Consider the following 24,542-nt stretch of genomic DNA (forward strand, 5'->3'; position numbering starts at 1 on the left):
GGGCTTTTCTTAATTATATTTCCATGGTGCAGATCCCACTGAGCTGGGCCCAGGAGACGGATCAGAGTGCAAACAAATGAGATCAATATTACAACAGAGGTGGACTGGAAAAGAAACGGGGGCTATTTCATAAAGTTTCTTTTTACAGCACAGTGGCTAAAGACCTAGGTGGCTGCTCTGGGTGAGCTGGATGTGAGATGGGCCATCAGCCCATGCTGGCAGGAGGGATGTCATTCCCAGCTTCATCAGCACTTCCAAGCTCTGAAATCTCAAACGCTGACACTATAGCTGGCAGCCCCATTTGGGCCATACTAGCCAGACCCATGTTCCCTGTCCTGACCCAGCCTGGCTGCGCACACAGTCCTGACAATAGCCCCGTCACATACATTGTGGATGATGGGACCTTTCCCCCAAAATATAGGGGACACAGGACCAACTCTGCCAGGCAGGATTCTAGGGGCAGAAGAGAAAGCTCAAGCACATTCTCCACAGGCCCAAGTAAGATACACTTCATCCTGCAGTACCTCACAGAGTCACCTAGTTACTCTGCATGCCCACATGTCCCTTCCCAGCATGGCAGGTGCCCAGGGAAAGTAATGCAGCCCCTGCTACACAAGGAGAAGGGACAATAGGCATTCAGGTGAGCACAGCTGGGGGAAGTGCTGGCTCATAGCCCAGGAGATTAAAGGCTCCTCACCAGCTACAGAGCAGGCAAGGAGCAGTGGGTCTGGCTGTCTACACACCACCCAGCTGGATTCAAACTAGTGAGTGAGGTGAGAGGACGAAGCAACCTTCCTGACTCACCTGAGCAGAAAGAGGAGCGCACGGCAGAGGAGTTCCACCTCCGAGCCCCACTGGACATGCTCATTAAAGAGCACAAGCAGGTCAGGCACATACGAGAAGGGCAGCACCAGCAGAGACTCCTCCAGCTCACTGAGGAGAGAGTGCAGAGACAGGGATGACTGACAGCAGCCATGGACAAAACACACTGCACCAACAGTCGCTGCCCTGCTGCAGAATGGGCCCTGGACGAGGCAGGACATGCTGTGCAAAGCCGCTCAGCCTTGGCACGGTCCAACCTGGCAGCTCCCCTCCCTGAGGAAGGAGACTGGGAAGACTGACTGAAGAAAGCCAGGCCCATTTGGATGGAATATGGTTTCTTGGACATCGCCCAGGGCAGGGAGCAGGCAGACAGCATTTGGGTGGGAGACAGACAATCTTGCCCTGTGGAAAAGATGCTAGACAGCTCTGCCTACCCAGAACAGCCCACTGGCTTCCTTCCATTCCACCGAGTAAAAGAGCTCTCACCACGGAGAGAATGATTTTTATTCCCCACTTGCAGACACTCTACAGCCGCAGTGTGCACTCATTCCCAAAGAGGTGGCTTTCGTATTAGAATTACCCATGGAATACATGAAATGACTTAAAGTCTACCAGTGACATTCACACCAATCTTTCTTCCATTGCCCACCTCCAATATAAGTGGCCAATCCAAAACTCCAACCAGAACCAGGCTTCACTGCTCAATAGGAAGCCCTGCTCAGCAAAAAGCCTCATGAGACTCACCTTGATTTGACTTTCTTGAAAACTTCTAGCACATATGCTGAGGGCTGTAACAGAAGGAAACAGCATCAGCTTGGCATGTCAGGAAGTGCCCCGAGGGGAGCACTAGATCAGTGGTTTTCAAACTTTTTAGGCCCTTTCCACATAATGTAGTCTACCGCATACCCCCATCTGAGATAGGATCATAATATACCTACGATTAGATTACCAAGTCTTTCTTACAAGTCTTCATGGCATTGTCCGCCATTACAGGCTTATTCTTCCATACCCCCCTGATGAGAGCTTGCGTACCCCAGTTTGAAAACCACTGCACTAGATTAAATAAATCTCAAAGCATGTTAGTTATAAAAACACAGGAACATGCTTTTAAGAGTTGTTAAATACAATCAAAATGAAAAGAAACAGAAAACCACCGCACCTCCCATCCGCTGACAGCTTGGGACACAAAGGGCTGCTCAGGAGATGAATGAAACAAGCTGCTTTCAGAAAACTCTAGTACTGATGAGATTTTTGTAGTAATTTAGCAGGTTGAATATAAAGTGTTTATCCATTTTATACACATTCTGAAATTCAGTGGAACAAGTTCTGTGCAATATGGATTAACACCATTTACACTTAAGCTGTTAAATTATATAAAAAACTCACAAAAACTAGTTACCGAAAAAGTGTTACTAGTCCCAGCTTCTCTCATTCATCTGCTGAACAGCACTTCCTGTGTCACAAATTGCGCAGCAGATTAGGCCTCCTGCTGGGAAGTAGCAGGAAAAAAGGCAGCTCCATCTAAGAGAGAGATTCAAGCACCATTCATTGTACAGAGAGAATGAAGGAGTGACAAGGATTTCTAAAGGGTGCCTAAAAAATGCATTAGCAGTATGTAGAGACTTTATAGACTTGTTTAATACAGGAGGAACAAATCTGGCAATGTCATAACAACTGGAATATAAATGTACACACAAGTTCAGAATGTTTCATTTCTATGTACTATTATACACACTTTCTAGTATCTAAAAGTGAAAATGGCTCTGAGCTGGCGTAACCCAGTGGGTTACACGAGCACATCAAATGCTGTAATAGTGACATTTTATACCTATGTGGAATTTCAATTAAAATATCTTGAGAAGCCTAAACAAAAATTCCACAATTTGAGTCCCACCAATCCTACCAAAATGAGTCTGTCTAAGGCAGAGCTCTGCATTCCACTCAGGGCCACCCCACCATGGCAAGAGCAGAAATGCGGCTGTAGGAACTGGAACTTCCATGGTCTCCTAAAGAAAAACTGGCTTCCAGCTACTGCTACATGGGTCACAGCAACACAGCAGATAGGTCTCCAGTAAACAACAACAACTCTTCGACAGAGAGCAGATACTGCACCTGCCAAACCCATAGAGCATTTCTGGGCATGATCTGACCTGTCAAGTGCTCAGAGTCGAAAGTCTGGGCCCAGATTCAGAGCTTGCCAGCAAAACATATTTTTGCTTCTTGAACTCATGAGCGTGAATGGACACCCCATGACCCAGACTTCCAAGAGCAGACTGCACATCCCATGAATTGGGAATCCCACTTACTGAAATATTTCCATAGGCCTGAAGGATGGGGTTGACAGGAAGGGGAACCTGGAGAAAGAGAACGGGTTAGAATAAGGCAGGTACATACACACGCACACACACACACACAGTTTCCAGTAAGAGACACTGTCAGGCCTTTACCTGGAACTCCTCCAGCTACCCTCACGCAGAGAGGCAGTTTTCTGTAGCCAGAGCAGTATAATTCTCAGAACACACAGGGCATTTTGTCTTACACATCTTCATTCTTTCCCAGCCAGCAGCCTCCCATATAACTAGCAATAATGGGATGAAGGTCAGAACAAACAGCTAGGCTGGATGATAGGAAAAACCTCCTGGCAGAGATTTCTATTAGGCAATAGAATAATCTCCCCAAGGGAAGAGGCAGAAGCCCCAGTGCAGTCTGGGACATTAAAAACCAGAACAGAAAATGCACTGCTAATTGTGCACTAGGGAATGATGCTGCCCTTCTGCCAGGAGATGGATTTCACTGACCATCGCTAGCTGCCACAACTCTATTTGCCTGCTTAGCTTCTTCCCTGAAGTAATGGAGCTGGCTGGAGATATTCACATTCCACTGGGTATATCCATGCCCACGTCTCTTCACCTCTTTCCCAGCAGCTTTACATATGGCCTGGTGCTCCTTCAGTTTTGCAGTCTCTTCTCTGTACAGCTCGATAGCTTCCATGATTCGCTCAGCCTGTGCAGGACAAAAGCAGCACATCAGTCACTGAAAGCAGAGCTCATTCTGATTGCGAGGACCAGGGGGAGGGGATGCTGAGGTGGGGGAGCTCTTATTTATCAGCTTACGAGCATTCCATGAGATTCCAAACATGGCACCACTGACTAGTTAGTATGTAGAAACCATGTGACCTGCACTAGCCAATTAATCAACATTCAGGATTCCCCAGCTTGCTGAGGTGCTGTGTTTCTCTCAAGGTGCTCCTCTGACATCTACAGGCAATTCCAGCCTGCTGGTCAGGAATAACTCCTCAAAGCACTCTCTCTTCAAGAAGAATACTGGGCTGGTCAGTTTTGACCATTAAATTCTGTAGTTTTACTTGCTAAGGTAAGAGTAGCCAAGCCTCAGGCTGATTGCTGCAGGGGTTGGGGGGATCCCCAGGACCCCACCCTCCCACAACACTGTACAATTGCCAAGGGGCATTATGAGACATTTCCACCTTCTTCTGAAGTATCGGGGATTGGCCAGGAGCATGATGCCCGACTAGCTAGACCTACACACCCTGTTAACGCATAGCAAAAATCTACACTTCTGGTGGAGCATCCCATTACCACAGGGGCATGCCTATGGAGCCAACTGGCTTAAACAAAAGAGTATGCAAAGCTTTTAATTCTGTGTTTACAAAAAGGAAATGAATCCATTCATCCCTGGCGCCAGCTGGCTGGTGGGGTATGTCCCAGAAAGAGAAATGGCCTCAGTACTTCCCCGGGAGGCACCAACCTGGCACGTTTCTGGACGGACTCAAACTCCTTCACCGAGCTGAGGTGACGACACTGCTCTGCTTGATTAGGGAAAGTCTGCTTCTATGCCCTACATCTCAGATGTCTACTCCTCAAAGCATGAGCCCTTCCAGGGAGTCTGCTGGCCTAATCAGTAACACTGGAGCACCAAGAAAAGAACTAGCAACACTCACACCAACTTACCGCTTTGACAGTTTCAATGGTCTTCTTTCCTGCTAATCCAGTCTCTCCCTGGGTCTCGCCAGCCACCTACAAGACACAAGACATGTCTCAAGCTACAGTCCTTCCCACTAGGCACCAAAGCGGCTAACGCAGCCACCAGGCAGCTCAAACCTCTTCCACAGTCAACATCCCTGCTGCATATTAAAGCTCAATGCCTTCCCCTGCCTCTCATGTTCTTGGCTTTCCATCAAGTTCCCTGTATTGTTGCTTTACACTGGTAATGGATTGATATAGAAATAAACTGCTTTCACCCCCCCGACTCCCAAAGCACCATACTAGTATTAACCCCCATGGTCCCGTGAGGCAGGTGACTTTCTGGATAGGGAAAGACAGGTGAAGAGGGAGCTAACCAAGATCGCACAGTGAGGCTGTGACAAAGTCTGCAAAAGAACTCAAGCCTCCTGCCCTAGGCACTAAACACGTTGCTTCCCACCCATCTCACGTAACAAAGGCACTAAAGAGCCAACCCTTGGACACTGCTGACCCAGCATGGATTTGAACTGGTGATGTACGAAATGGAGAGAAGGCAGGGATTGGGATTCACAGACTGTAGTTACTATATTGGAATAAGACCAGGACCTCTTGCTCTTGCAAAAAGGACCCAGAACTCCTTAATGAGTGCCTTGGCTTCCGTCTCCTATAAGCCAGCATCTCCAGTGGCATGCTCCCCTGAGCTCTATACTGGGCCAGTACCAGTGAACTAGATCCCCTCCCAGCGTTCCTTATGAGTCTCTCATAAGTACAGATCCAGACTAGCTTATGAGCATTTTACAGTCTGCTTAATATTCTGCTGGTCAGGCAGTTCTACTCACCACAGGCTGCTCTTCCTTAGCCACGCTCTCCTCGTATTCAGCTTCCCTTTGCTGCAGCGAAGGAGAAAGCAATACGTTAACATAGGCAGGTAGCACGGGGTAAAACAGTGAGAATGAAAGTGTTCAACTTCCTCCCAGGAAAGCTGTGGCCTCGTGTGAACCTTGCCGCCCAATCTCAAAACTGGAACACCCCTGGCAGGGTGCCCAATGCAGGTTCCCAGATTGTTTTCCTCCAATGGCCCAGCATGAGCTCAGGAGGCCAACACCATGGGTTTGACTTGCACTATCACACCAGTGCTCACCACCGCAGGGCTGCCTGAGTGACAGCTCCGGCATCTGCTAGGCAGGTGGGGGAACACGTCTGCAGGCTGTGCACACAGGGGCAGCCCAAAGAGATCACTAGCATCAGCTAGTCAAACCAAAATGAAGACAATCCAGATACAGCTGCTCCCTCCTGAGACACAGCCCAGCACGAACAAGACTGGGAAGGTCCTGACATCAGCCCATCCTTCAGGAAAGAGCAGTCCCAGCAGGGCCTGACTGGCACCTCTCACAGTAGCATGGCCCTAGCACTGTTTAATTCATCCTCTGGTGTCCAGAGCTGTGGCTTCCCCATGAAAGGGCCAACTCATTGCTCTTGAGCGCATGGAAGAGATGTATGATAAGCTCCCCTAAGAAAAAGGCATCTACCTCCCTCTGGCAGGCTTATCTATCATCCTACAGCCACCAGCATTTCTAATGGGCCAGTCCGGGGGTATCGAGGTGCTGTCTAAGGGTCACAGCAAAATCCCCACAGAAGAGTCAGGCCAGACATCACCGACTCTTAGGTTTCCTCCTCTGCAAATGCTGCCAGGCATGCTCTCCTGCACTGGCTCTTTGGGGAGTGCTTTGATGAAGAGGTGAACCCTGAAGCACAAGTTCAAGAGGCAAGGTAGGCCTCTGCCAGCTCCCCTGAGCCATGGGCCTACTATTGAGAAGGTGCTGCCCTCAACTCTCTCAGTCCTGGGTCTGTTAGTTGTAGTGATGACCACAGCAACCAGGGCAGGCCCAGGTGGAGAGGTTGCATGGGCCTCTCACACTAAGGAACAGAGCAACCTGTGCACACTACAGCTAATTAACAAACTCCCCATTGCTGTCACTGATGGAAAGTCCCCCAAACACGGAGGGCAGAAAGTTAAGAGGGGCCTGCAGACCTTAGAAAGACCTGAAGGGAAAAAACAAAAGGAGAAGATGCAGCCAGTACTCCTGGGGAAAACAAATTATCTATTTGGAGGGAAACCTGGGGAGCAGCATAGCAGAGAGCGTGTTAGCCAGGAGTTTGCAATGCAACATAGCAGGGAAAGAGAAAAGAAAAGATGGTCAACGCAATCTTGAGCCACCTGAAGATAATGCTGGAGGCAACTGTGCCTCTCTCTGCAGTATTAGCAATCCCCCTGGAATCCTCCCGTCACCTCTGGGCATCTTACTCCCAGACACAGGTAAATAGTGAGCAGAGATCTCTTAGGTGCTGTGTAAGATCCTCTGAAGATTAAGAAGGGGCATTTAGTGGCTGAGGAGAAACTGGGGTGGAATTGTCTCTTGTAGGAGACCACAAGGAAAGGCTAATGCTCTTACCATCTCCCTCTCCTCTTCCAGGATGAGTGGCTCCCTTGTCCTTTCCCAAAGGCGGAGGGATTTATCATGCGATGAAGACACGATGTAGTCTCCGCTTGGACTGAGTGCCAAGCACCACACCTCCTGGTGGTGTCCCTACAGGTCAGAGGGAAGAGGTGAGACATGACCACCACCAATGCTCCCAGTCATTAGGGGAAATAGCTGCCCAGGCCTGAGTCACTCTCTGAAACCCTTTACCTCCAGGGTCTGGATGTGCTCAAACTTATCCGCATCCCACTGCTTAATCTTGTGGTCCTTCCCGGCCGTGAAGAAGAGATGGGACTTGTGCACAAACTGGAGGGTCATCACACTGGAGAGTGAGAGAAAGGGATCACCATCACACAGGCAGGAAAGGAGACAGTGAAATATCTGAAGCCAACACCCTTTCTACAGCAGCATCCTCTCTGCCTGCCCCACGGCAGCACTCCCTGGGCATTGCAGGGACTCCAGGAGGTAAGAGGAAGAGATTTACCAGACTACGACATCAACTGTACCAGCCTCTGCTGCCTTCCGCTCTCCTGCATGCTCTACCCCAGCGGAGCTCAGCCGAGCTCCATAGCAGGGCATGAGCACTGAACAATGCGCTGAGGAAGCAGAGGGAGCCAGGGGCACCACCATTTGTGCCACAGACCAGTGCTTCAGAACCACTGCTCAGGAAGATGTGCCTGTCCACTCTGGTGCCTACGCAGTGCCACACACAGGAGGCCAGGGGCCCACATTCCACCCCCACAGGAGCACTGGAGAAAATTCACCGCCAGGGCAAAGATCAGTGGATCCCACTTCTGTGGGTGAGGGGTCTGCAGCCCACACACCAGGGCTTACCTGTCATCGTGAGCAAAGAGAGACCGGTGACAGTCGCCGAAGTCCAAGCCCCAGATCTTCACATTCCTATCAGCAGAGCCAGTTGCAATTAAGGCCCCGTCCTACACCAAGCAAGGCAGAGAGAAGGGACATGACTGACTGACTGACCCGGAAGGGATTACAATAACCTCTCAGCTGGCTGCTAGGACTGAACAGTACATGACTAATGAGCAAGGGCCAAAGAAACTAGTCTCCATCCACCAGCTCAGGACGTACAGCTGTATTACATCCCAAAGCAGCCAATGGGGGGGCTGGGAAATGTTGGGGCGAACTCTACAGAAACTTTCCTCCACCCAAAATTCACTTGCGAGTTCTTGTCATGACCTAATCCCACAATCCTTTGCAGCTAGCAAAGGACTATGGAATGGGTGAGGATTAGTTTGGGTCCTATCAAGTTCAGGTGGGTAGTTGGGTGATTTTTAAGTCCACTTAGGAATCACCATTCTAGAGGGCCCTGCCTAGCTCTATTCCCAAGCAAGGCTGTGGTCAGTTTTTAAGGCCACAAACATCGGCAGATTTCCTGAAGATCTTTTGTGAGCAGACCCCACTTCACTCACATAGGAGATATCCATACAGAGCACCGGCAGCTTGTGTCCATACAGAGACAGGAAAAACTGGAAAGAAATAGGAAATGGATCTAGTTAGAAATGCTGGGCACAGCACTTTGAAAGCCTGCTGCTCTGTCCTGAAATCCCCTACATTCAGAGGTGCCTGCGCTTCCAAACACCTTCACAGTGAAGGTTAGCAGCTGGCCTATGATTACAGGGAAGACGGCAGGCAGCTGATACTGTTAGGAACAATACCCAAGATCACTGACAGATTAGAGAGGAGACAAGGCTTTCTTTGTGCATCTGTCAGCATTTTATGTGCAGCTCCTAAGCATCATATGCTGGTCTGTTTCACTGACTAGTCCAAGGACCATCTGACTGTCAGGCACTATTCACAGGAAGGGGGCCTGCTCTCACATGCAGGGAGGCTCTCTCTCTGGCATTGGCTTCAGAGTTTGGTGCCTGTGTGTTAACTGGAGGAGAGCTGTCAAAGAGGTGCTCTAGCCCCACCCCCAAATCTCTTCACAGACATAGGGAGGAGGAGCAAGAGAAAGATGGGAAGGGGTCCCACAAGGCTCCTGCACTGAGTGGGGAGGGCACCACCACCACTGGCCTTGTCCTCCAGTGCAGCAGGACACTTGTAGCCAGGGGAGGGCCTGATTTATTTATTTTTTCCAGTTTAAATGCAGATTTCCCACTGAATTCTGGCCAGTGTTTGGTGGGATTCTGGTCAGTAAATAGGGAGCAGAACCAGAAGTCAGCAGACTTCCCCATTTGTTATTATTGGCCAGCTAATTAATAAATGCCCCTCCAATTCTCCCCAGCCTTACATTACTGCTTCAGGCACCATTCCCATACAACAACAGCGACTGCACCAGGTAAGCCAGCAGCTCTGCTCCAGCAACCAACCCACACCGGTCCCGTCAGCCCCCTCTCCTCACTGCCCCCCACACCAACTCTCACCCCAACCCCTCCATCCAGCCCAGGCAAGAGGCCACCTTGAGCGTGTCTGTGTAGAAGATTTTCACAGTGCAATCCAATAAGGAGATGGCCAGCAGCTTCTGGTTGGGGCTGTAACGCACACAGAGAACGTCCTCATCCAGCTGCAAGATGCGTGTCTGCTTCATGGAGAGCCTGGCAACAGCCAAGAGGAAAATAGCATCATTGTCCTTGTACGCAGAGCACCAAGGGTGTAAACACAAACTCACAAGCTTATTCCAACGCACAGCCACCTTCTGTGGCTCTTGGAATGAAGCAGGACTGAAATGAGCCGGGAGCTGTGCACATATGGATTTCACTGACCAATCTATCACTCATCTATAGGGAGAATCTGACTGAAGAAGAATTGAAACCAGTGACCCAAAAGTGACTTGAATTCAGCATGGCAGGGAATAGATTCACAGAATGCAGCAAGCAGCACAAGGCCACTCAGTCTCACTTTGGGAAATTAAGAGAGTAAGGTGCAATGAAATGAAGCAATTAAAATGTGGAGGAGGGCTGGGGAATCCCACGAGAGATCGTGAGTAGGACTCAACAAATCCACAAATCCTCAGCAACACAAGACTGCAAAGAGAATGGAATCAGAGCTGGCCGGAAAACAACAATTCTGCTTCACAAAAAGTTTTGGGCTTTCAAAAATTTGGTTTCACTCCGACGCAGAATGAAAACAAGAATGTGCAAAATTTCTCCTGAACAAATGAGAGACCCCTCCTCAGAACACCTGATCGCCTGGTCAGGGCACTGGGATGTGGGAAACCCAGGGTCAGATCTTGCTCTGCCTGATTTGGAGCAGGGACTTTGAGTGACTCACTCTATAACTTAGCGGTTCGGTAATACAAACCTGGATCTCCCACATGCCAGGTGAGAGTGCTCTAAACCCTAGGGTGCAGAGTGAATCACTCAGATGCTGTGTCACTCAGTACCATCCTGAACTGAGAAACCTTCCCAATGAAGAAGTTTGTCAGAACAGATATTTGTTTCCGCCAAACATTTCAGTTTAGTCAACAAACGTTGCTCAATTCTAGCTGGGAGGCACTAGAGCTGTGGTGAGAATCCTGCATTCAGCTGCATTAACTGCCAGCAGTATGTGGGCTCAGACCTTTGTGTGTATACACACACACACACTCTCTCTCTCTCTCTCTCTCTCCTCCCCCCCAACTATGGCCAAACCATCAAGCAGGGAGAAGGAATGCAGAGATGGAATGCTGCCTCCAGAGAGACTTTTTTCTCACCTCTTTTGTGTGCCATTCTCATCCTTCACCAGCTCAAAATCCCAAAACTTGACACATTTATCAGCACCTCCTGTTACAAAGCCACGCTGAAGGAGAAAGAAGTTTAAAATTAAAGCAAGCAAGAGCACTTTCACTGCACTCAGGAAGAATAATACACCCAAAGCAAGGTCCATACTTGAGAAGCCTTTAGCTCTTAAGTTCCAGACAAGAACTTAAGTTCATAAGACCTTAAGACCCAGCCTAGATCTTAAGTTCCTACAGCATGAAGGCTAAGGGCAGGTCACACTGACCATTGGTTCAGTAGGAACACAGAACTTTTATTTATTGTGCAGAAGACACAAACACATTTGGATTTCAAAGGCTTTGGCAGACAGGATTTTTTCAGGAGGAATGAACTTAAGATGGTGGAGTGGGCAGGATAAATCAAGATATAGCCTGTACCAGCAGGTTGTCTGGTATATTGACAACCTTCTGGAGCAACAAGGGTCAACTTGACTGATCTGCTGTAGATAGTGGGTGTGTGTACGCTCGCTGTGTAGATAAAACCCATGTGACCGTATCATTGCACCTAGAACACCGCATCAACCACACAGAAATGGTCTGCTTGTAGAATCGCATTTCCAGGGGGCATAGTTACACTACTGGGATCAGGTATAAAGTCTTCCTAGTGCTCTAGGATCTACAGGTGAGAAGTGTTCCAGAAAGGCAATGAGCTGTCACTGTTTTGATAACACAGAAAATGACATCCCAGATTATAACAGCAGAGGGCTATTGGTGTACTACCAAGACAGGTTCAGGTGTGCAGAACTGAACAGCAGCAGGTTTTATAATGCCAAACAAAAGTGCAAAGGTGATGAACACCTCCCACATCAAAACCCTACTATGCCAACTTCTGCATCCCCAAAGCCACCCCTTAGACACAGGCTTCCTGAGAGCAGTGCAGACCTACCACTAAAAGAAAGTTACCTGGTCTGGTGAAAGGGAGATGGACCACAGGGCCCCATCGTGCGCTGCAAGTGTCTCTAGCAGACTCCCAGAGGCCAAATCATACAGCTGCAGCTTCCCTGTCTGGGGAGACAAATTGACCGAGAGAAAGTTAGCAACTTTATTCTGTCTCCAGTACATGCCAAGACAGCTTGAGATGCAGTGAACAGCTCCAAAGCCCAGGCTGCAGGCCTGAGCCGCAAACAGGGTGTGATAACTTGAAGCACAGAGTCCCAGAGACAGAAGGATTTGTGATAAAGGAGCAGGGATCCCAGTGGGGAACAAGACAGCCAGCAGCAGCGGAGCTCAGCTAAGTTAAAGAGACATAACTGGGAGGGGGAACATGGCAGTTCTCAGAACAAAATGAAGTGTGAGAGGAGCATCTTGGTGCCAAGGCAGAATCCTACTGGCAGCCAGGAGGAAGGCACCAGCTCTGTCCATGGACTCAGCACAGAGGATACATTGCTGGCCTGCAGCATCCCCAGCTGCCCCTGGCCTGGAATCTCTACATGCAGCTCCACTGATACACCTCACTCCTGACCTGCTGCACCCGTCTCTGGCCCTCAAAGCATTCGATGGCCACTAGACACAGCCAATCACATTTTCAAAAACATCCCACCATTGCTAACACCAGCCAGCTCAACCCACACGAGCTACACCTAGGGTAGAAAGGGCACCAGCTGCCACAGGCACTTTCAGCACTAAGCCAATCAGACATGCTCTGAAGAGGGCTCCAGAGCAGTGGTGATCACCAGGGACTGCCCATTTTCATTAAGGCTGCCAGTGTTGCTAACACAAGTGGAGCTGAACCAGTACTAGCAATGGTGGAAGTTTTTAGGAAGGTTCCCTAGCCCAGCAGTTTTCAAACTTTTTTTCTGGTGACCAAGTTGAAGAAAATTGTTGATGCCCAGCGCCCAACAGAGCTGGGGATGAGGGGTGTGGGAGGGGCTCAGGACCGGGGCAGAGGGTTGGGTTGTGGGGGTGTGGGCTGCGGGGATGAGGGGTTTGGGGTGCGGGAGGGGGCTCAGGTGTGGGGAGGGGGGTTGGAGTGAGGGAGGGGTCAGGGAGGGGTTTGGGGTGCAGGAAGGGGCTCCGCGTTTGGGAGGGGCTCAGGGCTGGGGCAGGGGACTGGGACGCAGGGTTGGGGTGTGGTCTTACCTCAGGCAGCTCCCGGTCAACGGTGCCACGGGGGTGATAGGGCAAGCTTCCTTCCGGGAACCAGCCAATAGGAGTGCAGAGCTGGTGCTCGGGGCGGGGGCAGCGCACAAAGCCCCGTGGCCCCCCCACATAGGAGCTGGACCTACTGCTGCCTGCTTCCAGGGCGCAGTGCGGTGTCAGAACAGGTAGGGACTAGCCTGCCTTAGCTGGGCAGAATCACTGACCGGGTCTTTTAATGGCCTGGTCAGTGGTGCTAATCAGAGCCACCACGACCCAGTGCCTTACATCCCGTGACCCAGTACTGGGTCGTGACCCACAGTTTGAAAACCACCAGTTACCTTAGTTCCTATGATGACCTGCCGATCTCCCGGAACAAAGAGTGAGCAGAGCGCATACTCGCACGCCATAGTCCGGATACACTGCAGGGTCGACCTGTGGGCACAAGCAGCATGCGAGATTCCATCATTGAGTATAGACCTTGCCCCTTTAAATGAGCTGTGTTGCTAAAAGGCCTTTCACAGCAACTGGCCTCTCTCTCATGCATTGTACAGGAGGCCAGAGATTACAGCACCATCCAGGGGGACAAATCCATCTCAGAGCCTGGCCCTCCAGCTCAAATGCTGCTACCCCAGAACTGCACTGAAAAGGTTTCCCTGAAAGCCAACTGAACACACAGTCAGCCCCCGGCTCATTCTTGTCAAGAGGGACGGAGAGCAGCCCATGGCAGCAACGGAGTACTTCAGCCAGCTAGGACTATCACACTGTGGGGTATTATGAGCTTGGCAGGGCAAATGCTAAGTCCAGCAGGCTTGTGAGAGATTGCATTGGCTGGGGTAGGACAAGTGCCACCTAGAATCAAAGCCTCAGTGCACAGTTTAGCCCACAGGAAGGTTAATTGCCCACCCAAGAACCTCTAAGATGCTAGATCCTAACAGAAAATCTACGGGATCCCCAAACCTGCTCCCTACATCAGAGAGAGAGAGAACAGGGAAGCTGCTACCTCTCCCTCACAAAATAACTGAAAACAGCTGGTTCAGAGAGGAGGAGGGAGCAGGGCAGGAGGAGTTCTCAGAGGATAGCAATGTCCTGGGGGAGTAGCGCTTGAGGAGTCAGTGACGGTGAGGGAGCTCTGCGATAGCATCGTGGGTTAGAACAGTGACCCAACCAGTCCAACCTCCTATCTCCAACAGTGGCTGGCATCAGATGCTTCAGAGAAGGTACAGGAAAACCCAAAGCTATGTCCATGGATGAAGTTTCTCCCTAGGCCCACGCTGTTAGTGGTTGGTTTATGTCAGAAAACACAGGATTAGAATCCCACATGGAAAAATAATCAGCATGTGTGATTTTTTTCACCCCACAACTGGCAGGTACTCTACAAGAAAGAGCCCACAATGGGAGGAAAACGGCACGTCAGCAACACCACTGCTAGCTCTTCCTGTGCCTGCACCTCTTGGAACACTCCACGAGACAGGCATCCTGACCCCGGAGACTTCCACATAGGTTCTGGTCTTGACTTGCTGGGAATGCAGCCTGAATATCCCCACCAAAGAAATCCAGGCAGGGAGAACCACCTGGTAAGAGAAGTGTCTGTTGGTGGAATCCCTCAGGAAGCTGGTAAAAGAGCTGCAGGAATGGCAAGGACTTCAATCGACAGGATGCACACGGAAACATCCAGGATGGAGGATGCTAGTCAACCTCAGATAACTACAGCACGCCAGAGGAGGAAAGAGAACTGGCTACTCTGCAGGAAGGAGACTAATTGAGCCCACATCCGAAATGCAACAGAAAGACTGCTGAGACTCATCCGTCCCTCTGACCACTACCCCATGCTGCTCATCCATCTGGGCCCTAATGATACTGAGCAGATCAACTGTGATTACAGGGCTTTGGGAGCAAGGGTGAAGGAGATGGGGTGCCAGGTGTTGTTCCTGTCCTTCCTCCCAGTTGAGGATAAAGACCCAGGCCTGGACATGCACAGTCTGGAGATGAATGCATGGCTATGCAGATTGTGTTGAGGGGAGGGCTTCGGCTTCCTTTGCCATTGGATGCTGTTCCGGGGAGAAGGACTGCTGGGAAGAGATGGGGTCCACCTGACCCAAGAAGGGGGGAGTATCTCCGCATGCTGATTCACCAACCTAGTAAGGAAGCCTTTAAACTAGGTTCAAAGGGGGCAGATGACAACAGCCCACAGGTGAGCATAAAGAAGGGCAACCTTAAGAGGGTTAGATGTTGTGGGGGGAGACATGAAAAATTACAATAGAGTCATAGGAGCAACAAGAGGGAAATCAGTGGGGGAATCTGCTCAACATCTTAGATGTCCTTACACAAATGCAAGGACTATGGGGAATAAACAGGAAGAACTGGAAGTATTAATACATTAGCTAAATTATGACTTAATTCTGGGATAAATCTTATCACTGTAATATTGGTATAGAAGAGTACAACTTGTTCAGGAAGGACAGATGGGGGAAAAAAGGGAAGAGGATGTTAATTATACATCAAGAATATATATATATATATATATATATATATATACATACATACATGTTCTAAGGTCCAGAAGAAGGTGAGAGGCAATGTCTCTGGGTAGAGATAAAGGGGGGAAAAAAATAAGGGTGACATAAAGGGCTCTACTTTAGACCATCAAATCTGGAAGAAGTGGATGAGGTATTTCTAGAACAAACAGAAATATCCAAAACACAAGATCTGGTAGTAATGGGGGACTTTAACTACCCAGACATCTCTTGGAGAAGTAATATGACAAAACACAAAATTTCCAAACACTACATGGAACGTATAGGGAGCAACTTTTTGTTTCAGAAAATGGAAGTAGTAACCAGAAGGACAGCCATTTTAGACTTGATTCTGACCAACAGGGAGGAATTGGTTGCAAATCTGAAGATGGAAGCCAGTTTCAGTGAAAGTGATCATGAAATAATAGATTATATCATTCCAAGGCAAGGAATAAGTGAGGGAAGCAGAATAAGGACAAAGTGGACTTGAACAGCCTCAGAGAACAGGTAGGTAAGATGCAATGGGAAGAAAATCTAAATGATAACAGAGTTCGGGAGAGCTAGCAGTTTCTCAAGGAAACAATATTAAAGGCACAACTGCAAACTCTCCCAATGCAAAGGATAGACAGGAAGAATAGTAAGAGGCCAATATGGCTCCATCAATGACCTAAATATCAAAAAGGAATCCTACAAAATATGGAAATATGGATGAATTGACAAGGAGTAGTACAAAAAGAATGGCACAAGCACATAGGGACAAAATCAGAAAGTCTAAGGAACAAAATGAGTTACACCTAGCAAGGGACATAAAAGACAATAAGAGGATGTTCCTTAAATACGTTAGGAACAAGAGGAAAGAAAGTTTAGGTCCCCTACTTAGCAGGGCAGGAGAACTAATAACTGATGGCATTAAAAAGACTGAGGTGTTTAATGCCTGTTTTGCTTCACACTTCACTATAAAGATTAATGGGGACCAGATTCTCAACACAATAAATATTAACAAGGGGAAAGGAACGCAAACCAAAATAGGAAAAGAATACGTTAAAAATATTTAGAACATAAGAATGGCCTTATGGGTTAGACCAATGGTCCATCTAACCCAGTATGCTATTTTAGAGAAGTAAGATGTATTCAAGTCAACAGTGCCTGATGAAATTTAACGTAGGATACTTATGGAACTAGCTGAAGCAATCTCAGAACTGTTAGCAGTTATCTCTGAGAACTCATGGAGGATGGAAGGATGAGGTCCCAGAGTACTGGAGAAGGGCCAATATAGTACTTATATTTAAAAGGGGATCCAGAGAATTATAGACCAATCAGCCTAAGTTTGATACCTGGAAAGATACTAGAACGAATTATTAAACAATTGTATCTGAGAACCAACATTCTTTCATGGACTGAAACATGCATGTCACTAACTGGAAGGGAATTTATCTGAACTTTTATAAAAGTAAGGCACCAGCTTTTAGTTCCTGTTGAAGGACAGAGATGAGAATTTGTAAGCACTTACAGAATAATAGGGTTATAGAGAATAGCCAGCATGGATTTATCAAGAATAAATCATTCCAAACCACCCTAATTTCCTTCCCTGACAGGGTTACTGGCCTAGTGGATAGGGGAAAGCTATAGACATGACAAAACTGGATTTTAGTAATGTCTTTGATACAGTCCCACATGACATTCTCACAAGCAGACTAGTGACATGTGGTCTAGATGAAATTAGTATAAGGTGGGTGCAAAACTGATTGGGCCAGGGAAGCTAATGATCCAACCAACAGACCAAATTCGGTGATGGATCCTGGTCATGTGCCACATGAGGCTTGTTGTGCATACACTAAGAAAAATCGGAAAAACCGTACTCAAAATAGTTACCAATAGTTGGCTTTCAGACTGAGAGAGTATATAGTGGAGTCCCACAAGGGTCACTCCTATTCAACATTTTCATTAATGACTTGGATAATGGAGTGGAGTGAACACCTATACAATTTGCAGATGACACTAAACTGGGAGGGTTTGCAAGCACTTTGGAGGACAGGATTAGAATTCAAAACGTTAAATTAAAGAATTGGTCTGAAATCAACAAGATGAAATTCAATAAAGTACAAAATACTACACGTAGTAAGGAAAAATCAAAATGGGGAATAACTGGCTAGGTGGTAGTACGGTTGAAAAGGATCTGAGGCTTATAGTGGTTCACAAATTAAATATGAGCCAACAATGTGATGCAGATGCGAAAAAGACTAATACCATTCTGGGCTGTATTAACAGGAGTGTCGTACATAAGACATGGGAGCTAACTGTCCCCTCTACTCGACACCGGTGAGGCCTCAGCTAAAGTGCTCTGTCTAGTTCTGGGCATCACACTTCAGGAAAGATGTGGATAAATTGGAAAAAGTCCAGAGGATAGCAATGAAAACGATAAAAGGTTTAGACCTGACCTATAAGGAAAGGGAGATTTAGGTTAAATATTAAAAATCAACAACAACTTTCTAACGATAAAGGTCAGTAGGTTCTGGAATAAGCTTGCAAGGGAGATTGTGGAATCCTCATCACTGGAGGTTTTCAGGAACAGGCTGGACAAACACTTGTCAGGGATGGTCTAGGTTTACTTGGTCCTGACTCAATGCAAGGAGCTGGATTTGATGACCTCTTGAGGTGACTTCTAGCCCTACAAATCTTTGATTCCATGACTGTGGATATCCTCAATATCCAGAGAGCTGTCCTTTTATATACCCCATTAAACTCTTAGCCTCAATGATATCTAGCGGTAATGAGTTCCCTTGGTTAGTAGTGCATTTTTAATTTCTTGCCTTTCAGTTTCACGAAAGAAGCATCCCCTTGTCCTTGTATAATGAGAAAGAGTAAACAGAGTGCCTCATCCACCTTCTCTATTCCATTCATCACTTTGTATTCCGTGGGATCATTTCCCTCTCCATTTCCCATTCTCCCCTCTAACCTGAACAGCCCCAACCTTTGGGAGAAGGACTCTTGGCAGATGAAGAAGAATTTACAGAATCAGAACACACACCTGTTCCAGATCTTAACAGATTCAGCAGCAGCTGAGAGGACAGCAATGTTGTCAGAGCTAAAAGCCAGTGTCCTGACATCACTGCGGTGACCTCCAATGGTTATCTTGGATGCACGGACAACTTGGGGGACCTGTGCTGATGGGATCAGGATGTATGACTCGATGGTGTTGTTCTGGAGCAGTAAGGTGGTCTTCAGCTCTCCTTTCGGAGACAGAATCAAGTCAAACGACCTGTTTAAATGGACAAAGAGAAGTCAGGGTCATAACTAGAAGAAACAAGATGATATAAACTAAAGGAAAACACCAAGAACAACTTCTTGATAGGGGAGGCAGTCAGCAGTGGAATAGTCTAACAAAGGCAGCAGTAGAAGCCCCATCAGACTGGTCATTTAAAACTAGATGAGGCAAGCCCCTCGAGCAGGGGTTCTCAAACTGGGGGTTGGGACCCCTCAGGAGGTCAAGAGGTTATTACATGGGGGGTCGCGAGCGGTCAGCCTCCACCCCAAACACCACTTTGCCTCCAGCATTTATAATGGTGTTAAATATATTTAAAAGTGTTTTTAATTGGGGGAAGGGGGGAGGAAAGAAATCGCACTCAGAGGCTTGCTATGTTAAAGGGGTCACCAGTACAAAAGTTTAAGAACCACTGCCCTAGAGAATCCCTTGCAGGGAACAATCTTGATGGAAGGGCTGTGAAGACACTGTAGGGATATGGGGGTGGAGCTGCAGGCCTTTCCACAGCTCTAAGTTCTATGGAGTCTCAGCTTCTCATCTTTTCAGATGATCCACCTTTGTAAAATACAAACTCTCCCCAAGTCATGGCCCCCTCAATGGGTGCTTGAGCTGCAGCAATGACCCCAGAACAGGGTTTTGCACTCACTTGATTTTAGCAGAAGCTTTGATGCTAGTGACTCGCTGAATCTCTTCTTGCAGACTCATCTCAACGCTTCCTTCAGGCTCCTCTTCCTCCTCCTCAGACTTCGGTCTAGAAAAGTCAGATAACCATTGGGAATCAGGTTACCAGGCACTGCCAGTCCAGTCATAGGCTAACATGGGACAGAAATGTACAGACACATTCACCCCCCAGCCCCAAAAAATTAACAAACTAACTGCAACTCCTCTACGAATTAAACTAGCTGGACCCTTATCCAGCGTTGACACAGGTGCCGTTCTAGTGGAGGTGCAATGCTCTTCAGTGCAGACCTTGATGGCCAACAACGCTGCTGGCAATCCTGAAGAACTTAAGAGATCCCAGGACTCTTGTTGCAAAGTTAGAGAATAATGATCCTAGACCATCTTATTAAGATGGCTATCAAACCACACCCTGCTATGAGAACTATTCAGTGAGGAGAATCCACCTACTCCAGTAAGGTGAAATTGTTTATCGGAGCACAGCAACAAGCCACAGGTTTAGGACAGGAAGTGCAAGAGAATACTCTATCAAACTGAAACCACCAGAGCAATTTAGGGAGGCAGGAAGTAGATATCACTGTTGAAATTTGTTCAAGACACCAACTTAATTGCATCCCTCCCTACCCATGTACTTAGGGCTTGTCCACGCATGGAGTTATTCAAGAATGGCTTCTGTGCTTTAAATTCATACCCTGCCTTAATCCAAATTAACATTCAAGCGTAGACAAGCCAACAGCTCTCAGGGGCAGGGATCATTGTTTTGTTCCATGTCTGTACATAGCTCAGAAAAATGGGGTCCTGATTCCTAATTCTGGCCCTTAGGCACTACCAAAATATAAACAGATGTATCCTCCATGTGCCTCAGATTTCCCATGAAGCGAGCTATCATTCACCTACCTCCCAGGGCTACTGTGAGGCACCTGTTAGACACTAGGGGATGTATGAACGATGGACACTGGAGAAGCAGAAAATAGACTTATAATAAAAGGCTGTCCACTAAAAGACAATTTGCCCCAATCTGAACCTGGCACATACCACCTCAAGGCTCACAATCTGTAGATGTCAAAGTGACACTGGTTATTCAGCCTAGCACCACCAGCTTTCGCACTGGGAAGTGTATTTACTTTGTGCAACTCTCCTGAGTCATAGATGGTGATGTACAACTGGGGCTTTACCAGGAGCGTTCTGTCCATCCCCTCATCCCATTCACTTCTTGCAAGAGAATCAGATGGAAGGTGATTTTCTCACAATTACTGGGAGCAGAGAACAACCTGGCTCACACCAGCACCAACAAGCCAGGAACAGACAAACATGTTAACAGCAGACTAACTGCAAATGGTTCATGATTCATTCATTGCACCCTCTCCCTGGATGGGCCTTTTGTCAATTCTCACCATGTGGACATCATCAACTTACAAAAACAGAGCTTACTTGGCTTTTTTCTTTGCTTTTCTCATTTTCTTTTCTATTTTCTTGCAAATTTCATCCTCAGTAAGGACACAAAATACTTCCAGAACAGAGTCTGCTCCCTGGAGACAAATTCAGAGAGTTAATACTAGCAGCAAGTTGCCTAAGAAGCTGCTGCAGTGGAGAGTCCCTGAGACCCACAACAGAACCCCCTCTGTAGTCCATTAGCAAAAGGCCCCAAAGCATATTACTTACATGGCAGGCTAGGATCCTGCCTGTCCGGTCAGTGGCGAGAGTAACTACTCGGTCTCTTCCTTCCCGCATGATGGAGCCAGCTTTGTTGCACCTCAGGAGGCGCTACAAGGATACAGAAAGGCAAAACAATTGTAGTCTGAAAGGTCAAGTCTTTAGATACAACAATGAAAGGGCAGAGTCTACAACATCCGACTAGCATTCAAAAGAGACAAGGAAGAGGTGGGAACTAACAGCAAACAAACATTTGTGTCAGGCACAAATTTAACTTATGTTTCTTGCATTGTATCTGAGAACCAACATTCTTTCATGGACTGAAACATGCATGTCACTAACTGGAAGGGAATTTATCTGAACTTTTATAAAAGTAAGGCACCAGCTTTTAGTTCCTGTTGCAGGAAAGAGATGAGAAAGGTGGGGGAGAGAGAGCATTTAATTACCTGCTTAAAAATAGAGACAGAGAAACTTCCTGGAGGAAGGAAGGAAGGAACAGTTGTTAAGGCTGCGTGTCTAGCTATAATTGAATGAGTGAAGCTGAAATCTTCAAAGGATTCTGGAAGTGCCAACAGGTGAGTGAGTGATCCAGAGAGGAGGAATTTAGTGAAAGGTTGTCAGGTGCTGATTGACCTAAGTGGAAGAGGCTTCCCACAATAGGAGCTGATTCTAAACATGGCAGCACCACTCTCTGAGACTCTCATGACCAGGATTCTTCGAAATCCATTTATCCCGGAAAAATGTGAAATTTGTGTTTTTACAGAGAACCTTTAGTTTTTAAATTTTGTGAAAAAATAAAAACATGTATTAACTATTAACTAAATGTTACTGAAAGTACTAGTGCCACTTATTCAATGCCTGCAACCTCCCGCTCTTGTAGTTGATTTTTGAATGTGCTTTCAATTTACAGTGGAACCCGATGTATCTGATCTAATTGGGACTGGAACCAGATAATCAAAAATTGAGATAATCAGGAGGATCGGCAAAGATTGGCTTTCTATCCCTTATTTTAAGGTGGGGCTCGGGCACTCAGCCACACAGCACTGACCACGGGAGCCCCACCGCAGTCAGCCCCAGACGGCTGATAGTTCAGTTAATACAGAGAGCCAGATACCGGAGGCTTGGATAAACAGGGTTCTATTGTATATTAATAAAACACTGTGTTAAACTGATACCTAATATATATATCGTGGCTAGGGAAACTAAAGTTCAGCATTCCATTTTAATTGTGGGGAAACGGGGATTTTTGTGGGTTTTTTAAAATCAGAGAAAACTAGGATCCCTGGTTATGACATAGGGTACTGTTAATAAGTCCTAGGTGAATCAGTTTCAGCACTGAACAGAGGCAGGTGGAAAGTGACCATTTTATTGTAGTTTCTTTCCTACAAGGAAAGAGCTCTGCTAGCACCGCCAAGCCTTTCTAGAGACCTGCCAATATGCTTACATTGGGGACTTCTTTGGCACAGGTTACCAGCAAATACAGGCACAGGCTGCTGCTGCTATTTTGTGGGTATTTGGGGAAGTGTGAGAGATTGTTCCTGAGGAAGGTAGAACACACTGGTGTGATTCCTTGCTTATGGGTCGGGGTGTCTTCTCTAGAAGCGCTAGAGATCATCCCCAGGGCACAAAGCTAACAGAGCGAGGCAAGTGTCAGCAAGATAACCAGGTCTGTCCCCAAACCCCCATTTAGTTATTTGAGCTGTGTATCTACCCTCACTGACAGCACAACAAACACCCTGTGAACCTGCACCACTTAGCCAGAGTGGGGAAAAAGGTTACCTCCTCCGGCGTCTCATCCAGGTCTGAGATCTCATCCACTTCAGAAGTCTTTTCTGCTTTAGCTAGAGACTCTCTGCTTTTCTTGGATTCTGGCTCATTAGGGTCTGTTGCCTGCTTGTGGCAGACAAAGAAAAAAAAATACACTTAGCACACCCTGGCTTCCCTCCCACCTATACCTCGATCCCCTCCAGCCATTTAACACTGTCACAGCTTTCATTCTGAACTACTCAGGAGAACAATCAGGATGAAAGATGCTCTATGAAATGAAGCCCTAAGAGTGTAGATGGTAATCAAATGGAACCAGCCCATTACAGAAGAGCTTCCACAATGCAGCCTAAAACAGGGTTCCCAAATATTGCCCAGCCGAGGTCCCCATCAGCAGCTGACTGGGACACCGAGGGCTGCATGTACTTGGCAGGAAATGAAGCCAGCTGCAGACCATCAGTTCCAGCACACGTTGCACCACCCCAATCCAAGTGGCCTTCTCCCGAGACCAAAGTGAAGCACTGGATGTCAAAACCTGTCCTCTCCACAAGTCACACCCATACAGTGAAGAGGAGGGTGGCCACCAGTCATTTCATGCTTTTTTGGCTAACTCCAATTTAAACAAAGAGAAGGAGTGGTCTGCAGCCACCATGCATGTCCCCAGATAAGAATTTCCTCCAGCTTCTCACTCTGCCTGATCCTGTAGTAAGAAGTGCCCGTACAAAGGCAGTTTGCACAGAACTACAACAGAGCTGGGAGCCAGTAGAAACATACAGTTAAAGCCATCAAACAACATTTGCTTTACATTGAGAGTGTCCTGGATGGATACTGACCACATCTCAGAAAGCCACTCAGTCCTGCTGTGTTCCAGTTCAATCCACTCCAGAGCAAAGCGACCGAGATGATGCATTCAGTTCTTACCTCCTGGATGTAGGTGATGTTCCACACCCTGAGCTCACTGTCTGCAGCACCAGTGATGAGACGCTTCTCTTGTGACACAAAGGCTAGTCCCCACACCTGCCAAGGAGAAAACACCAAGAAGCATCTTTTATGTCTAGGTATATGGTCTCCCACCACCACAGTATCAGCACGCCCCAACAACATTAATGAATTTAGCCATACAACATCCCTCCAGGATAGAGATTTAGTGTTATCCCCTTGAAGGGGTCTCGGGGATTTTGTTTGTTTTGTGTTTTGGTTTGCTTGGGGTTTTGTTTGCTTGGAGAGGGTGTTGGGGGGGGGGGGGGCTGACGGGGGAAAATACGGTTTCTTTATATACCCATTTAAAAAAAAAAAAAAGAAAACAGATTTTTCCTTTTTGCAGTTAACCTTTCAGCTGAAAGACAGTAGCTCCTGAAGACAGTACAACAAACAATAGCCTGCAATGTTCCTGCCCTAAGATGCCGATATACAAAGGACAAAGTTAACACTACTACTAGGGCTTTGGCCAAGGAATTCATCATGTCGATGGATTTCAGTCTCCTCATTAATGCTGTATGTAACAGGATTCTTGCACTGAATTTCTTTGGGTTTTTTTGTTTTTTTTTTTAATTTAAAAGGGAAAATGAGAACAGAGAGCCCAAGCCCCTGCTATGT

The 24,542-nt window shown here is 47.4% G+C and overlaps 1 protein-coding gene across 5 annotated transcripts in view; it reads right to left on the minus strand.

Annotated features, from left to right (window-relative positions):
- Positions 1–24,542, minus strand: part of WDR3 (WD repeat domain 3) — a 35,224-nt gene that overhangs the window by 2,162 nt on the left and 8,520 nt on the right. For 4 of the 5 annotated variants that reach the window (XM_054042562.1, XM_054042572.1, XM_054042581.1 and 1 more), the window contains exons 6-25: positions 23,868–23,963; positions 22,962–23,075; positions 21,192–21,293; positions 20,961–21,058; positions 19,498–19,602; positions 18,618–18,848; positions 13,415–13,508; positions 11,901–12,002; positions 10,935–11,020; positions 9,702–9,837; positions 8,713–8,769; positions 8,117–8,217; positions 7,493–7,604; positions 7,256–7,390; positions 5,642–5,692; positions 4,791–4,856; positions 3,733–3,825; positions 3,129–3,176; positions 1,567–1,610; positions 805–933 (exon numbers count right to left, since the gene is read on the minus strand). In XM_054042562.1, coding sequence (XP_053898537.1) covers positions 805–933; positions 1,567–1,610; positions 3,129–3,176; positions 3,733–3,825; positions 4,791–4,856; positions 5,642–5,692; positions 7,256–7,390; positions 7,493–7,604; positions 8,117–8,217; positions 8,713–8,769; positions 9,702–9,837; positions 10,935–11,020; positions 11,901–12,002; positions 13,415–13,508; positions 18,618–18,848; positions 19,498–19,602; positions 20,961–21,058; positions 21,192–21,293; positions 22,962–23,075; positions 23,868–23,963 — 2,000 coding nt within the window. The remainder of the gene's footprint in view (positions 1–804; positions 934–1,566; positions 1,611–3,128; positions 3,177–3,732; positions 3,826–4,790; positions 4,857–5,641; positions 5,693–7,255; positions 7,391–7,492; positions 7,605–8,116; positions 8,218–8,712; positions 8,770–9,701; positions 9,838–10,934; positions 11,021–11,900; positions 12,003–13,414; positions 13,509–18,617; positions 18,849–19,497; positions 19,603–20,960; positions 21,059–21,191; positions 21,294–22,961; positions 23,076–23,867; positions 23,964–24,542) is intronic. The other variant, XM_054042596.1, reaches the window with a different exon arrangement.

This window comes from Malaclemys terrapin, chromosome 1 (genome assembly GCF_027887155.1).
Source record: "Malaclemys terrapin pileata isolate rMalTer1 chromosome 1, rMalTer1.hap1, whole genome shotgun sequence".
Lineage (NCBI taxonomy): Eukaryota > Metazoa > Chordata > Testudines > Emydidae > Malaclemys > Malaclemys terrapin.